Raw genomic sequence first — 15,654 nt, 5'->3', positions numbered from 1 at the left:
TTCGTGTGCTGCTAATAAGTTTAGATATTTGCAAAATCTAGTTTTCCGTGTTTCGCCAGGGAGAACAATTATTTAACGATTAGGTTTGAATCGTCTTTTTATTGCAATCACACTTTAAAAACTTAAATTCAACTATCTTTCTATTACATTATATTAAGAACCAACCAACAAATGACTTATTTTTTTAACACAATTTTTAGGGAGCAAAAAATGGTTACCAAGTCGCATGACGACCAACAGGTCAATATTCAATCATTGCTGCCGGGCAGAACCTATCAATTCCGAGTGGAGGCCAATACCAATTTTGGTAGCGGAGCCTCCTCCGCTCCCCTGGAAGTCAGCACCCAACCGGAGGTGAATATTGCGGGTCCACCACGCAACTTTGAGGGTCATGCTCGGAGTCACAAGGAGATCTACGTGAAATGGGCAGAGCCCTCGGTGACCAATGGAGAGATACTTAAGTATCGAGTTTACTACTCAGAGGTGAGGAACGAAATATATTTTAAACCTCCAATACATGGCTGATTCTTCGAAATATTTAACTACAGAACGACAGCGGTGCAGATTTATATCACGATAGTACTGCCTTGGATGCAGTTCTTACCGAGCTGCGCCCCAACACTGACTACGTAATCTCAGTGGTGCCTTTCAATCGAAATGGAATGGGGGATTCCTCAGCGGAAATCCGTGTGAAAACGTTTTCCTCCACGCCCTCGGAACCTCCCAACAACGTTACTCTGGAGGTGACTAGTTCGAGCGTAAGTAGCTTCGAACAATGAAAAACCATATGCTTCTAACTTATGAAATACATCACCTAACTAGTCCATCACCGTTCATTGGGAACCGCCTGCAGAAGAAGACCGCAATGGCCAGATTACAGGCTACAAGATTCGTTACAGAAAATTCAAGGATGCGCCCCAAGTGAAGAGTACTCCTGCTAACATTCGATACTTCGAGTTGAGCAGCTTGGATCGTAATGCCGAGTACCAAGTCAAGATTGCGGCCATGACTGTCAACGGATCGGGACCTTTTACAGAATGGTATCGCGTCAACACATTGGAGAATGACCTCGATGAAACCCAGGTGCCGGGCAAACCGATTTGGAAAAGCATTCAGCCCGGAGCCAACAATATTGCCCTGCACTGGGGCCCACCTCAGCATCCAGAAATAAAAATACGCAACTACGTGCTGGGCTGGGGTCGCGGAATTCCCGATGAGAACACAATCGAGCTGAAGGAGACGGAGCGCTATCATATTCTTAAGAATCTGGAGTCGAATATGGACTACGTCGTATCGCTCAGGGCGCGGAATGTTAAGGGCGACGGACCACCTATTTATGACAATATTAAGACACGCGACGAGGAGCCGGTGGACGCACCTACGCCGCTTGAGGTGCCGGTGGGTCTGCGAGCCATTACCATGTCCAGCTCCTCGATTGTGGTCTACTGGATTGACACGATGTTGAACAAGAATCAGCATGTGACAGATAATCGGCACTACACGGTCAGCTATGGAATCACGGGATCAAATCGCTACCGCTACCACAACACCACGGATCTGAACTGCATGATTAATGACCTGCGCCCCAATACGCAGTACGAGTTTGCAGTCAAAGTGGTCAAAGGACGCAGAGAGTCGTCCTGGTCAATGTCCGTGCTGAATAGTACGTATCAGAATGTGCCGGTCACGCCACCGCGGGAGGTAACTGTTCGCTTGGATGAGATGAATCCACCCACTGTTATAATCCAGTGGATTCCACCAAAGCACACTGTTGGCCAGATCACTGGGTATAATATCTACTATACTACGGACACTACGAAGAGGGATCGCGACTGGTCAGTTGAAGCCTTTTCCGGGGAGGAGACCATGATGATGCTACCGAACCTGAAACCCTTCACCACATACTATTTCAAAGTTCAAGCGAGAACTACAAAGGGGAATAATAATGCCCCCTTTTCGGCTCTCGTATCCTACACCACCAGTGCAGCGGTTATCATGCAGGAGGCCGACACCATAGCCAAGGGAATCGACAACGAGAAGCTGCTGTATATTATTATAGCAGCTACCGCCGTGGTTCTCCTGGTGGTGCTCTTGGGCGTGCTGATTCTATGCAGGCGGAAGCCTCAATCTTCGCCGGAACACACAAAGAAGAGGTTCGTTTTCCTCAAATCTTTTCACATGCAACTCCAAAACTTGTTGTATTTGCAGCTACCAAAAGAATAATGTGGGCGTTCCAAAACCACCGGATCTCTGGATACACCATGATCAAATGGAGCTTAAAAACATAGACAAGGGTTTGCACACGGTGACGCCTGTCTGCAGCGATGGAGCCTCGAGCAGTGGTGCTCTTACCCTGCCACGATCAGTGGTGCACAGCGAGTACGAGGTGGAGACGCCAGTGCCAGGTCACGTGACCAATTCGCTGGATAAGCGATCTTATGTACCAGGATATATGAGTAAGTGGCACCCACCGCTTTTTAAGTGACTGAAGTACAAGACATACCCATATTTTTACAGCCACCTCAATGAACGGAACTATGGAGCGTCCGCAGTACCCACGCACCCAATACAGCCACCAGAATCGATCCCACATGACCATGGAGGCCGGTCTCTCCCAGCAAAGCCTGACCCAGCCGCAAAGCAATTCTATGGCTCAGACTCCGGAGCATCCTTATGGCGGCTACGACGCCAACTTCTGGTGAGCAAAGTGGGCGGTGCTTTTGCTAGATTCATTTTTTTCAGATCTCTTAATGGCATGTGCACACATTTCGGTGCTAGAAATTAAACAAAATTCCCAGATAAAATTCCTTAGTTTTTAACATTTGCTCCAGACAACACGAGAATGTGCTCGAGGACGCGATGGGGACGGATCGATCCCAGTGTACAGGTCAACGTGGCGTATGGACCATCGAGCAGGGTGATCAAGCTTAATAACAAAACTCTACCGCGGCGCGTGGAGCAACAGCTTCTTCTAATGGCTTCGCCCTCGCCTTTCCTAAACTTCATGAACAAGTTCCGCTTGGACGAGATCCTGATCAACCATCAGTACAAGGGCGTTTACAGCATGCGCACCGCGGCGACCATCACCGAACTGGCCACCTACACGTGGAATGTGATGTCCGTCTCCGATCGCCAGCCGTATATCCGGCTGGCCCGGAAGGCGCAGCAGATTCAGCAAGCGCGAAAGCTGCACTTTCTAGGCACCAGCACTCGGCCGGTGATTAAGAGGGGTTCCCAATGTCCCATTGTTTTTTAAAGCTGTCTTGGCCCTTGTTTAGTAGTATATTAAAAAATACCTTTAAATAAATAGTAACTCTCCTAATACGTGGATTTATTTTTAATTATTTATTTCAGCAACGGCACAAGCGGGGCTGCTGGCAATGGCTGTGTGTCCACAATTGAGAGTTCCAAACGGGGGCATCCTCTGAAAAGTTTCAGTGTGCCGGGTCCACCTCCCACAGGAGCCACGCCAGTTAACAAGCATAGTGAGTATATATTGAATAGACTGAAAAGCATTGATACTTACCCAAAGGCATGGAAGCACCCTAGTTTACAATTGCTAATCTAAATTTAATTTTACAGCCCCCGCCGTCACAATACGTCCACAAAACCAATCGCCATACAAGAAGCCATCGTTCTCGGCTGCTACGCCCAATCGCCTGCAGGGCGGCGGGTCGGTGGTGCACTCAACCGATGAGATTCAAAGACTTGCCCCCAGCACGTCCACCGAGGAGCTGAACCAGGAAATGGCCAATCTGGAAGGCCTCATGAAGGATCTGAGCGCCATTACGGCCAACGAATTCGAGTGTTAACACTGAAGCCACCCTAAGAATGTCCGGCTGGCTGAAAGTATTAGTCGTCAAACAATGGATGTTACTTGTTTTTTAGTTTCTGTTTTATATTATTGATTTAACTCGAATTTGTGAACTTCATTGAACCGACTTGAATTGGGTTCCCATCCGGAGAGGTCCTTTTAGTTTTAGTTAATCAAATGTGCGATATATTAATGACCGAAAAGAACTGTAAATACGAACGACGCCGCCATATACATTTTTAAGCCTAGATACACACATTCATACCTATGAATATAACTTAAGAATAGTTAAATATCGGATAAGGATAAGAAAAGTGTAAAAACTGGGACAGAAAACCGAGTATTGGATGAAAAGCGTTTATTGTGCAGGATCTGTCTCCAAACTGTCACACGACATTTCATATTTATCACTCTGCATCCTCTTAATTTAATCCGCAACTAAAGGCGGATAGTCTTAGTCTACATACATATGCCAGTCTTTATTCATACACATACATACAGCATCTAAGCTAAGTTTCATACTAGTAAAGACCCTAAGAACGTAACTTTTACGCTATTGTAACCCTAACAAACAATCAAAACAGTTCGATATATACTTGCCTCTTAAAGTGTTCTGTAATTTTTTATGTCATGAGTTTGATAAGTGCCATTTCAATGATTTATCGCCAAGCCCACAAAACTACTTAAGCTATAAAGTCAAGTTATAGACTGTAAGCCAGCAAAGCATTTACGATTTAAACTATTCTATTATTAAAGAGTGAAATGACATTGTCTGTTTTACCACACATAAATAAATAAAACTTATTGAGATGATTTTGGTGTGTCCAAAGTTTTTATTTTCAAGAAAGTTTACTATTTTATGCGTTGTTCATCGAAATAAACTGTATTTAACATTGCTTTGCACAACAATCTCAATAAACTCGGCATTACTTTACAAAGAAATGCACACGGTTAGCATTTGAAAATTGTGAAAATTTTATTGTATTGAACGAAAACTTTGTAATCAAAAGAAAATTGCTAAATATATAAAGAATATGTGGAAATGAATTCTCATTTTAATTTATTGGAAACAGTTACAAACAATTATTCTTATCTTTCAAAAAAATTGTCACCCTCCAAACTTTGTAAGTTGCATATCGCAGTTGTATTTTATAGATGCCTTGAGGATGGGGAAGAGTTTTTAGGAAATCATCAGTAAATTCCAGATTGTCCAAAATAACGTCGTGCTATAGCGATTATAAAACTTATTTTTAATCTTGATTTTTAAACTTACATTGCACAGACAAGAGGGATTTAAATTTGACCGTGTCATGGTGGCATTCATAAACAATCCTTCAAACGAAAGGAAATTGATTTTTTAAAAAGGCGTCAGAAATCAGCGCTGACAAAGGACGAAATCCACTATAGCGGCGGTAAATGGTCCAATTTATCTAAAGCAATTATTAAACATATTTGACAATTGAAATATACTATTTAGGTTGGAAGCTTACCCATGAGTTGTCTATAGGCAGTTGAAATACCTTTATGTACACTTCAACACCAATTCGACCTCTGCCAAGTAAATTAAGTTTACATCTCTTAAAAGATGGATACGATTCGTTAAAGGATTCACAAAGCATGTTTGTAAATCTGTATTTTGGCCTCCCGCACTCGTTTCTCAAGTTTGTGCTTAACAAAATAGCAGCGATTATTGTTATGAGGAGCAATCTAATGGATACAAGTGCCATCAATACTGCAAATTAACTACCTTTCCAGTAGAAGATTTAAAAAATGTTTTTTGAGCATGAAATTATTCCCAAAGCTCATTGATTTTATTATGTTATATGTGGTAATTGACTTTATTCGAAATTGGTTGATATACTTTGTTCTGTCAATATTATAATGACTTAAATTGCGGGGTTTCCAAGAAGCAAAAAAGTCTATACCGACCGAGCTGCTATCGATTTAAAGCAATAACCTAAGGCGGAAAATTTCTGGTTTGGGGCGGAGGTAAAAAAAAAATTGTGACGACCGCACCTTTAACTGATATCATAATTTGTGGCGGTCTTCACTATTTTTATAATCCCTTAAGAGGTGTTTTTGTTTAATACGGATTCTAAGCTGAGCCTTCATTTGACTGCACACAGAAAAAAACAATTCGAAATTTTAATTTTTTAAGTAGAATTTTAAATGTCTCCTACAGAAAATATCGGCATACGACTACTATTATTGAAAGCGAAAACCTAAAGCCTAAGAGCGCTGAACACTTTCTCTTTTATTTCCGCGAAGAGAGCCTACTCAAGACCAAAACATATAGCTTGTTTGTATCGCTGGAACTTGAGCTGCCAGTAGTTTGTGCCAGGCAGCCGTCCCGAGTGGAACTTGATTGCGGTTCCCGCTAGAAGCCAGTTTCATTGCCCCGCGGATCTCAGTGTGTCAACGTCAACAGAAGACAATTGGAAATCGAGGCTTGCGACCAGTGAAATCTGATTTGAATTTAAATCGGTTACGGCTCTTGTCCGCCCCAAAAAAATGAACAAGCTTCCCATGAAAGCGTGGCGTGCCGCAGCCCCAAATCCCCATCTGCGACGAAGTGTGTCCAAGATTGGGGGGGCAGGTTCCAGGCGCCTGGAGAGCCGGGAAAGCTCCACGGGCGTGGCCACTTGTCCGCATCTGGCGGATCCCGAGGAAGCCAGTGCCCCCCGAATACACTCCACATCCGAGTGGCAGAACGCCCTGCCCTACAACCAGATCCCCGGCCCCAAGCCCATCCCCATTCTGGGCAACACTTGGAGGTAACCAAAACAGAAAACAAAATCGAAAGACTGAAGACGCGAACTCGGTCGCTTTCTCCACGCGAACTGCAATTGCAATAAAACTGAACACTCTCCGTTTCACTTGACCCAATTAACTCGGCCAACTTGTTCGACAATTATTGAATTAGCCACGGTGATGGTGTTCGTACTTACCGCCGTTTATTTGTTTGGATTTTGTGCAATAACACGCAACCCCAACTAGTAAAGTTTAACGCTGAGGTATGCTAACCAAATATTTATGGGCGGCTCTAAGTTGGCTTTCCTAACGATTCTTGTTAAATGTGCGTGTGGGATTCCAGCAATTTACACCTGTCTAATCGTAGGCCCTAAGTTACAATCCGTTGGACAGCACGTCATCCAGTTTATTAGCGTTCAATTAGCGTTAAATTCAAGGTCGCCCTAATAACGTGTGAAATTTTGCTGCACGCTGACGAATTTTGCTCACAAATCATAGTTTTGCGCCTTTGGGAAAAGTCAATGCATCTTTCATTGTCATACAGATTTGTTTAACCTTGACTACTCCATAGATTGATGCCAATAATTGGTCAATACACCATCTCCGATGTGGCCAAAATATCGTCGCTGCTGCACGATCGTTATGGCAGAATTGTGCGTTTTGGAGGTCTCATAGGACGCCCCGATCTATTGTTCATCTACGATGCCGACGAAATTGAAAAGGTAAGCTTCAACGGCACGCCAGTGGCTTGGGACTTTCCGCTTGGCCAGCGAACCACGAAGGCACCAAGACATTACACAAATTTCTGGCACCGTACAAATTGCCCACAGTTGTCGGATATTAAGCTATAGCAATTTGACGAATTTCCAGTGCTATCGAAGCGAGGGACCCACTCCCTTCCGTCCCTCGATGCCCAGCCTGGTAAAGTACAAGAGCGTGGTGCGCAAGGATTTCTTCGGGGAGCTTGGCGGCGTGGTCGGAGTGTAGGTGCCGTGTTGCAATTTGTTGAACTTGTAATTTATTCGGCCTCTATTCAGGCACGGAGAGCCCTGGCGAGAGTTCCGCTCGCGTGTCCAGAAGCCAGTGCTGCAGTTGTCCACCATCCGACGATACCTACAGCCTCTGGAGGTCATCACCGAAGACTTCCTGGAGCGCTGCGAAACCCTGCTGGACGAAAACCAAGAGCTGCCCGAAGATTTCGACAATGAGATTCACAAGTGGTCCCTGGAATGTAATTATTAATCGTAAATGCCTTTAAAAACATTTGATCCGCAATTTATAATCATCAGGCATCGGTCGGGTGGCCCTGGACACCCGTTTGGGCTGCCTGGAGTCGAATCTTAAGCCGGATTCGGAGCCCCAGCAAATCATTGATGCAGCCAAGTATGCCTTGCGAAATGTGGCCACTTTGGAATTAAAAGCTCCCTACTGGCGATACTTTCCCACGCCTCTGTGGACGCGCTACGTGAATAACATGAACTTCTTTGTGGGGTAAATACGTGCAAGAACGATTCCAGATCCAAAAACTAATTTCCACGGTATTTAAGTGTATGCATGAAGTACATACAGAGTGCTACCGAGAGACTTAAGACCCAACATCCCAGCCTGCGTGCCGGCGAGCCTTCGCTGGTGGAAAAGGTGATCCTGTCGGAGAAGGACGAAAAGATTGCCACCATAATGGCTCTTGATTTGATTCTAGTCGGAATAGATACGGTAAGATCAGAAAAATCGAAAAACTATGAAATCTGATATATATACAATTTTCAGATATCCATGGCAGTTTGTTCCATGTTGTACCAACTGGCCACCCGCCCAGTGGAGCAGCAAAAGGTTCACGAGGAACTAAAGCAACTGCTTCCGGATCCCAACACGCCACTCACCATTCCGCTGCTGGATCAGATGCATCACCTGAAGGCTTTCATCAAGGAGGTGTTCCGCATGTACAGTACGGTGATTGGAAACGGACGAACTCTAATGGAGGACAGTGTGATATGTGGCTACCAGGTGCCCAAGGGAGTCCAGGCCGTCTTCCCCACCATTGTCACTGGTAACATGGAGGAGTATGTGACGGATGCGGCTACTTTCCGGCCAGAGAGGTGGTTGAAGCCACAGCATGGAGGAACTCCGGGCAAACTGCATCCATTCGCCTCGCTGCCTTACGGATACGGAGCTCGCATGTGTCTGGGTCGTCGCTTCGCCGATCTAGAGATGCAAATACTGCTGGCCAAGCTTCTAAGAAACTACAAGCTGGAGTACAACCACAAGCCACTGGACTATGCAGTCACTTTTATGTATGCCCCTGATGGTCCGCTTAGGTTTAAGATGACACGAGTTTAGGTTGTAGATTTAAGATTACGATTTTATACACTCTCTTCATTGTGTCCCAGTGTTGAAGCTTTTATACATAAGATTATAAGATACTAACTAATCACACATTTATTTTCTTTTCCACATACGATACCAGTTTTTCACAGTTTTCAGACTTTGATGGGCATCTGCCTTTGTTTCGCCCTTGAGTTGAAATACTATATCTGGCTTGTAGGAGTCGCGGGCCTCTTCCAGAATGGTCCCAAAGATTTCGCACTGAATGTTCGAGGTGAGCTTCTTCTCGTTATAGCTGCGGTCCTTCAGACGATCGTAGAGCGTTGTATTGGGGCAGGTGACCACGAAGACGGCTTGGAACCAGCGCTCCGGGAAGAAATCACAGCCATGGTATTCAACGATGTTACCGCCCTTGGCCATGATAGGCTCCAAGTGATCCATCAGCTGAGTAGTGCAATGGGAATGTTAAATGTTTGATAATGGGGCTTTACTCACTTTTTCCTCGTCCAGGATGGGACAGTCGTACTCCTCGTCATATTCCTCCACAAAATCGTTTTCCTTGGCGATTTTAGAGCAGTCCAGCCACTCGAACTTCAGTTGGGAGGCCAGACGCTCGCATAAATACGATTTTCCTGCCCCAGGAGTCCCTGAAATTACATTAAGCTAATGTCAAACGTAAACTTAAGAAGCGAACCAGCAAAACCCACCGGTTATTAGTATGTTCGGCTTGGCATCTGACGATAGTTCCGTCATCTCAATTAATTAACGGTAGATTATGATTTTGTAAAGATTCCAAATAGCTCAAATATAGTTAATAATCTTATTTTGTTTTTTAAAGGCCAACACGTGAGGGCAGTTGAATTGTTTATTTCTTTAGCTAGGCATTGAGCTGCCAACTCGTCTTTTTGTGGACCAGCGGAGCTGCCACTGGCTCTCCGCCCGAGTAGAGTTGCCATACTATTTTTTGGCGCTCAAAAGCTGAGGTTTTTGAAAAACCAAACAACTTAAAGGAATTCAAAATATTAAGAAAAGTATATAATAATTTAAATACTCAGATATATGTCTTTCTTAAGTGCACATAATTTATGTGTAAACCACTCTGGCATATATTTGATTTTTTAAGAAATGTAAGACATAACTTTTATAAATATATAAATAAAGCATATTTGTCTGACTTTCTAAAACATCTAAAATTAAAACCATTTAACAGAACACATAGTTTCAGAACCTTTAATTTTATAACACTAAAACTAACAAACGGATTCAGACGTACGTAGGGGCCTTTTTGGGCTCGTTGTGCCTATCTTCGTTTGGCCGGGAACCGTTGCATTTCGCTAGCTCTCTCTTTCCTTTATTCCCTGCGAGAACAGAATCTGTATCTCTTCCTCCGCTTTGACATTCCTCCTTTCCCTTCGTTCTCGAAAGCTAGAAGGTTCATTTCCACTGCCGAAACTGAAACTGTCCGACAACTTGAACGGTTCGGAAGGGAAGATGGAGGCGAAAAGCGATCCGGAGAGGCGCCAGCATGTGCCGTACATCCTGAATGGGGAGCTGTACCGCATAGAGAACCAGGTGGGCGATAATGTTACGGTCAAGTGCTGCTACTGTCCGCCGGATAGGATTTACCGCGGCAGCGTGCGCTCCACCGGGAACTTCCACATGCACATCAAGGTGGGCATCTTGATACTTCGATTTGGGGAGCATGAAAGCCCTTCATACGTTTCTTCTCTTAAAACCTCCGGGCGCAGAGGCGGCATAGCTCGTTGCTGGGAAAACTTCACGAAATGAAGGTGGCTGCTCTGGAGGAGCGCCGGGATCGCATCATGAAGAACCGGCGCTTTGGAAAGCCGCGCAAGAAGACACCAACCCCGACCCTGAATCAAACTACGAGTGCGGCTGCGCAGAGCAATTCAGGCGTTTTTCTGGACATTCAGGCGACTCCGGCGGGCAATGAAAGCCACGAGCTGAAAATCAAAACGGTCTTCCAGCGCCACAAGCAGGAGCAGGAGGGAGCCACTCACCGGGTAAGCTCACGTCCGCAGGAGCGAGATGTCAGCATCTCACCTTGCAAGTCACCGTTAGAATAGCCCCGTATTTACATACATGCAGAGACATACTGTATCTATTCGCACGGCGAAAGAGCTCAATGAAATTGGGAGCTTATATTGGTGCTGATCCATCTATCTCTTTCCAGTCCGGAGATTCTACTTCAGATAACAGCGTCCCAGCTAATCCACCAAATATGCCCAACAGCCTTGGCGTTCTAGTTCAGGATGTAAGTAGCTATTTATAGTCACCGTCAAGAGGTCCCTCACTCGAAACATCATAAATCACAGATTATTTTCAATTCGTAATTACCTTCATGTATACTTATAATTTTACTGGCATAAAACTGAATTTGAGCTGAAAACTTCGAGTATATGAGGATCGAGTTATTTTGAAAGGACCATTTAAAAACAAATTCTTATAAAGGATTAATCTAGCAAAGTCCCCTCAGAGTTCATAACGGCTACATAACATATATGGTAAAAATATTTTTTGCAGGCTCATACCTTACAGTCTATGAAGTCTATATACCCAGGGGTAAAAATGTAATAGAAATAATTGTATTTTCTGATTTAAAGTAAGCATTTTTCTTTAGCTAAGTAGAATAAACCGTAGTTATATTCACCAAATATGTCATACCTAAACTAAAAAAAAAAACATTTATTTAACAAAAATTCACTATTTATTTTCAGGTCCCGATTGTGTCGGTGGAGACACTGCCTCTGGGTTCGACGGCTGCTGCTGCTAGTGTCACGCTTTTGGGTCGCCCCGTCAAGCCGGAGCAAGCCGGAGGCTCATCATTCCTGTCTGATCAGCAGACAGCCATAGATTTGAGCAGGGCTCCATCGGTGCAGGGCGAAAGCAAATCCAGCGGCTCGCTGGCCTCCTCGATGGAGGACGTATCCATGGAGTACGCGCGCTCACAATCAATCTCACAATCGATGTCCTTGACCCACTTCCTGGATCACCCCCAGCGAGATGTCCTGCAGCGCTTGGAGCGCACAATGGCTCAAATCAGCCAGGAATTGCACTGCCGCAACCGTATCGAGCATAACCGCATGCTGCTGGAGGCGGCCAAGTTCAAGTTTCTGAATCCGAATTTTCAATTTGAGCCCACCTTATAAGCGGGTCTTCCGAAAACAAGTAGAGCGCCTTCAAGACATTAGTTTATATACATTAAGACTTTGGATACAACTACCAACTCTGCCCCGTTCTAAAAATGGCACATTTAAAAGATATATTACCTAAGTCTCCAAAAAGAGATATTCTTACACGGAGTCCTTAAGAAAGGCCGAATTTCTTTTTTTCATATCTATTGCAATAAAGTATGTTAAAGCGTACTCTGATGTCGTTTTTCAAAACTACGTTAAAAAGCCCAACACAAAATACTCGTCGCCAAACAATCGTGTTGTTGGTATTTCTGAAATGACCGCAGACGGTTACACTCAGTCAGCTCTGTTCTGTTTTTTATTGTTTGTTGTCAAGGTACTGGGCCATTATTGTTTTAGATAATGGACGATAGGGCAACTTTAATTCGTTTAGATGATGACACTAGTGATGATGATGACCCGACCGCGGCGCAAAAAGAGATGGACCAAAGCTCGAAACCGATACAAGAGATACAAGAAGAGCCCAGCGGCAGTTCTTCAGGTCAAGGAGCGCCCAGTAATTCGGGGAATTACCACTTAATAGATGATGACCAGTCTGTGCTGACAGGCACCAATGCATCGCCTACTGCTCCTGAGGACGTAAGTAACAATGTGGAATGAGTCATTCCCTGGTCCTCCAAGTGAGCTTATCTTTCGTCACTCATATTAAATGTATTATTTTATGCACTTTGCTTTCCAGCCAATTAATGGAAGTTCAAATGGGAATATCAACAGTTCGGAACCCATTTTCCATCTGAGATCCCGCACAGCAGCGGCCTCAACTCCCAATTACGAGGTATGTCTGAGTATACGGCCGGAGTTTGAACTGCAGCCTTATCAGTGAATTGCCACTTGCAGAGCTTGGACTACGAAGTCTGCGAAAACGCGCTCTTCCAAGACGAAGAACGAAAAAGGCTAACAGAACGCTTCTCCCTGCGCAAGGATATCATAAGATGGATCATATTTATACAGATTGGCATCATCACAGCGCTTATAGCCTGCACCATAGATATCATAATCGAGGAGCTGTCGGAACGGAAGTACACTTTTCTGTTCAACGGTATGACAAATTGACATCCGCTTTGAAAATCTCTTTCGAGAAAGTCATAGTTTCAGTTTGGATCCATTAGCATTTTCATTGAAAATATTATGACGCCCTCTCTAAATACTTGTGTTGATAAAAAGTAAACTAAAACTCATAGTATTTATTCAATTATTTACAATATTGGCTTACGTTGAGCAATATAATTCGCCTTTTCAACTGTTAAATTCAAACATTATTATATTTAATATACTTTCAGCTGTTCAAAGAAACGTCCCCCTAAGCGACTCCAGCTCAGGCGACCTTGTGATCCCGTACCTTTACTGGCTCCTATTCAGCATTCTGCCCGTGGCCTTTGGAGCAGCCATGGTCACCTACATCGAGCCCATAACCGCCGGCAGTGGTATACCGCAGGTGAAAAGCTACCTGAACGGCGTAAAAATACCGCGAATTGTACGGATCAAGACGCTGGCTGTGAAGGCAATCGGAGTGATAACGTCGGTGGTGGGCGGATTGGCCGGAGGAAAGGAGGGTCCTATGATTCATGCCGGGGCCGTGGTGGCTGCCGGAATCTCACAGGGCAAGAGCACCACGTTTGTCAAGGACTTCCGGGTGTTCAAAGCATTCCGGGATGATCACGAAAAACGAGATTTCGTTTTGGGAGGCGGAGCAGCCGGAGTTTCAGCGGCTTTCGGTGCACCGATTGGAGGCATGCTGTTCTCCCTGGAAGAAGCTGCTAGCTTCTGGAACCAGAATCTCATTTGGCGAACTCTAGTGGCCTCCATCATCAGCGTGTTCACCCTGAACATTGTTTTGTCAGCTTACCACGGCCTAAATGATTTCACGTTCACGGGTCTCTTCAACTTGGGCAAATTCGATACGCCGTTAAAGTTCGACTACTTCGAGCTGCCAATCTTCATGATCCTGGGTGTAACCGGAGGATTACTTGGAGCCGCGTGGAACTCCCTGAACACAAAAATCAATAAATTTCGGAAGCGCTTCATCCCCTGGAAGATTGGGAAGGTTATTGAAGCTGTCGTAGTGGCCATGCTTGGCGTTACTCTGGCTTGCCTTATGATCTACTTCATTAACGATTGTCGTCCCCTAGGCAACGACCCAACCAACAATCCTGTACAGCTGTTCTGCGAGGACAACGAATATAATGCGGTGGCTGCCCTGTGGTTTCAAACACCAGAAGCTACAGTTCGATCTTTGTTCCACGATCCCCCAGGTTGGAGTCCATTAAAGGGGGTCAATTATATTTATAACCTTTAACTTTATTAACTTCCAGGATCTCACAAAATCCTAACACTAGCTCTGTTCACGGTCGTCTACTATGTGTTATCCTGTGCCACCTTTGGTCTCAATGTCTCCTTGGGTGTATTCATCCCAACTGCTCTGGTGGGCGCTGCTTGGGGGCGTCTTTTGGCCATGCTTACTTTTTACATGTTCCCGCAGGCGGTAAGTAGTTGCAGACCGATTACCAGAGAATGAATCCATGCTTCCGGTTTTTAGGAGTTCCTTCATCCGGGCAAATATGCTCTGATAGGAGCAGCCGCTAATTTGGGTGGAGTGCTGCGGATGACCATTAGCTTGTCGGTTATTTTAATGGAAACAACTGGTGTGGAGAGTTCCTTCTTCTTTCCCCTAATCATTGCGTTAATCACAGCCAAGTGGGTGGGTGACTACTTCAATGAGGGTATCTATGATACACAAATCCAAGTGAATCATGTTCCCATGCTGACTTGGGAGCCGTTGCCACAATACAAGGGCCTGAAAGCGCACGACATTCTGAGTAGTCCTGTGGTCTGCATCAAGCTTCGCGACAGCGCTCACTACATATATAAGATGTTGAAAAAGTGCGATCACAATGGTTTCCCCGTTGTGGATAATGTGAAGGGGGTGAGAATATTGACAGTATCTATGTACATAACTCCACTTGTAAAATATAAATGAAAATCCTGCAGGATCGTCGCTCGGAAGGTCGCGTGTGTGGGATCATCTTGCGCTCTCAGCTGATTGTCATCTTGTTGAAGTCTTTGTACGTGGAGAACAAGCGGTTCTGGCTGCCAGAGACCACTATTCAAACCTTTAGAGACGTTTATCCGCGGTACCCGTCAATCAAGGTAATCGCCAGTCAATAATAAATACAAGCATTGGTTTTCATAGCAATATTTGTTTTAGAGTGTTCGCAAGCTAGATGACAAAATCAATTACACTGTGGACTTGTCCATGTTTATGAATCCTTCTCCTGTTCGAGTCAATCCAGTGAGTCATGCCTTAAACTCTCTTTACCTTGCTCTAATATATTTTTATATTTTTTTAAGCACGATTCGGTTCCGAGAATTTTTCAGATTTTCCGCGCCTTGGGTTTGCGTCACTTGTTGGTTATCAACAACGAGAATCGCATTGCAGGCATTATAACGAGGAGAGATTTTATTTACAAGTAACTTGTTTGCATTCAATGCATCTCTTTATGTATTTCTATCGCATGCCAAAAGATAATAAATATTTTATATACCTTTGTAGTC

At 44.5% G+C, this 15,654-nt stretch overlaps 6 protein-coding genes and 1 non-coding gene across 9 annotated transcripts in view; 5 read left to right on the top strand and 2 right to left on the bottom strand.

Moving 5' to 3' along the window:
* Window positions 1-4,627, top strand: part of LOC108029572 (neogenin) — a 37,672-nt gene extending 33,045 nt beyond the window's left edge. For all 3 annotated transcript variants that reach the window (XM_017101933.3, XM_017101932.3, XM_017101931.3), the window contains exons 4-10: window positions 201-483; window positions 549-758; window positions 823-2,153; window positions 2,209-2,456; window positions 2,518-2,698; window positions 3,355-3,485; window positions 3,583-4,627. In XM_017101933.3, coding sequence (XP_016957422.1) covers window positions 201-483; window positions 549-758; window positions 823-2,153; window positions 2,209-2,456; window positions 2,518-2,698; window positions 3,355-3,485; window positions 3,583-3,812 — 2,614 coding nt within the window. In that variant the 3' untranslated portion in view covers window positions 3,813-4,627. The remainder of the gene's footprint in view (window positions 1-200; window positions 484-548; window positions 759-822; window positions 2,154-2,208; window positions 2,457-2,517; window positions 2,699-3,354; window positions 3,486-3,582) is intronic.
* LOC108029575 (uncharacterized) lies at window positions 2,731-3,485 on the top strand. Its single transcript, XM_050888301.1, has 2 exons — window positions 2,731-3,280; window positions 3,355-3,485. The coding sequence occupies exon 1, from the start codon at window positions 2,843-2,845 to the stop codon at window positions 3,254-3,256; it is 414 nt and encodes a 137-aa protein (XP_050744258.1). The 5' UTR covers window positions 2,731-2,842; the 3' UTR covers window positions 3,257-3,280; window positions 3,355-3,485.
* Window positions 4,628-4,882: 255 nt separating the features above from the next.
* Window positions 4,883-5,621, bottom strand: LOC108029341 (uncharacterized). The gene is made up of 3 exons (XR_007764138.1): window positions 5,305-5,621; window positions 5,088-5,244; window positions 4,883-4,973 (listed from the first exon to the last, which is right to left on the bottom strand). It is a non-coding gene; the product is annotated as an uncharacterized LOC108029341 (transcript).
* A 537-nt stretch (window positions 5,622-6,158) lies between these two features.
* Window positions 6,159-8,996, top strand: LOC108029573 (probable cytochrome P450 301a1, mitochondrial). The gene is made up of 7 exons (XM_017101934.2): window positions 6,159-6,588; window positions 7,137-7,287; window positions 7,436-7,548; window positions 7,603-7,796; window positions 7,855-8,056; window positions 8,113-8,278; window positions 8,333-8,996. The coding sequence occupies exons 1-7, from the start codon at window positions 6,326-6,328 to the stop codon at window positions 8,900-8,902; spliced, it is 1,659 nt and encodes a 552-aa protein (XP_016957423.1). The 5' UTR covers window positions 6,159-6,325; the 3' UTR covers window positions 8,903-8,996.
* On the bottom strand, window positions 8,904-9,780 carry LOC108029574 (adenylate kinase isoenzyme 6 homolog). Its single transcript, XM_017101935.3, has 3 exons — window positions 9,595-9,780; window positions 9,383-9,534; window positions 8,904-9,331 (listed from the first exon to the last, which is right to left on the bottom strand). The coding sequence occupies exons 1-3, from the start codon at window positions 9,638-9,640 to the stop codon at window positions 9,002-9,004; spliced, it is 528 nt and encodes a 175-aa protein (XP_016957424.1). The 5' UTR covers window positions 9,641-9,780; the 3' UTR covers window positions 8,904-9,001.
* Window positions 9,781-9,946: 166 nt separating this feature from the next.
* On the top strand, window positions 9,947-12,273 carry LOC108029340 (protein stand still). Its single transcript, XM_050887223.1, has 5 exons — window positions 9,947-9,976; window positions 10,226-10,558; window positions 10,636-10,911; window positions 11,082-11,162; window positions 11,626-12,273. The coding sequence occupies exons 1-5, from the start codon at window positions 9,947-9,949 to the stop codon at window positions 12,055-12,057; spliced, it is 1,152 nt and encodes a 383-aa protein (XP_050743180.1). The 3' UTR covers window positions 12,058-12,273.
* Window positions 12,274-12,362: 89 nt separating this feature from the next.
* LOC108029534 (H(+)/Cl(-) exchange transporter 7) lies at window positions 12,363-15,651 on the top strand. The gene is made up of 9 exons (XM_017101843.3): window positions 12,363-12,681; window positions 12,782-12,877; window positions 12,940-13,141; window positions 13,383-14,354; window positions 14,415-14,584; window positions 14,639-15,025; window positions 15,091-15,249; window positions 15,308-15,391; window positions 15,451-15,651. Exons 1-9 carry the CDS (start codon window positions 12,445-12,447, stop codon window positions 15,571-15,573), a joined length of 2,430 nt encoding a protein of 809 aa, XP_016957332.1. The 5' UTR covers window positions 12,363-12,444; the 3' UTR covers window positions 15,574-15,651.
* Window positions 15,652-15,654: the final 3 nt, after the last annotated feature.

The sequence above is a fragment of the Drosophila biarmipes genome, chromosome 2R, assembly GCF_025231255.1.
Source record: "Drosophila biarmipes strain raj3 chromosome 2R, RU_DBia_V1.1, whole genome shotgun sequence".
Taxonomy (NCBI): Eukaryota; Metazoa; Arthropoda; class Insecta; order Diptera; family Drosophilidae; genus Drosophila; species Drosophila biarmipes.
Note: the sequence above shows the minus strand (reverse complement) of the source record. Positions and strands in the feature narration are given on the sequence as shown.

Excerpts from the sequence above, each read along its gene's own strand:
- LOC108029575 (XM_050888301.1), top strand. The coding sequence starts at position 2,843 with ATGTGCTCGAGGACGCGATGGGGACGGATCGATCCCAGTGTACAGGTC.
- LOC108029573 (XM_017101934.2), top strand. The coding sequence starts at position 6,326 with ATGAACAAGCTTCCCATGAAAGCGTGGCGTGCCGCAGCCCCAAATCCC. Across the intron at positions 7,288-7,435 it reads ATGCCGACGAAATTGAAAAG|TGCTATCGAAGCGAGGGACC; the intron begins GTAAGCTTCAAC and ends ACGAATTTCCAG. Across the intron at positions 8,279-8,332 it reads TTCTAGTCGGAATAGATACG|ATATCCATGGCAGTTTGTTC; the intron begins GTAAGATCAGAA and ends TACAATTTTCAG.
- LOC108029574 (XM_017101935.3), bottom strand. The coding sequence starts at position 9,640 with ATGACGGAACTATCGTCAGATGCCAAGCCGAACATACTAATAACCG. Across the intron at positions 9,535-9,594 it reads GCCGAACATACTAATAACCG|GGACTCCTGGGGCAGGAAAA; the intron begins GTGGGTTTTGCT and ends ATGTAATTTCAG. Across the intron at positions 9,332-9,382 it reads CCATCCTGGACGAGGAAAAA|CTGATGGATCACTTGGAGCC; the intron begins GTGAGTAAAGCC and ends TGCACTACTCAG.
- LOC108029340 (XM_050887223.1), top strand. The coding sequence starts at position 9,947 with ATGTCTTTCTTAAGTGCACATAATTTATGT. Across the intron at positions 9,977-10,225 it reads TAAGTGCACATAATTTATGT|CTCTCTCTTTCCTTTATTCC; the intron begins GTAAACCACTCT and ends GCATTTCGCTAG. Across the intron at positions 11,163-11,625 it reads TTGGCGTTCTAGTTCAGGAT|GTCCCGATTGTGTCGGTGGA; the intron begins GTAAGTAGCTAT and ends ATTTATTTTCAG.
- LOC108029534 (XM_017101843.3), top strand. The coding sequence starts at position 12,445 with ATGGACGATAGGGCAACTTTAATTCGTTTAGATGATGACACTAGTGAT. Across the intron at positions 14,355-14,414 it reads TTTGTTCCACGATCCCCCAG|GATCTCACAAAATCCTAACA; the intron begins GTTGGAGTCCAT and ends ATTAACTTCCAG. Across the intron at positions 15,392-15,450 it reads CTCCTGTTCGAGTCAATCCA|CACGATTCGGTTCCGAGAAT; the intron begins GTGAGTCATGCC and ends TATTTTTTTAAG.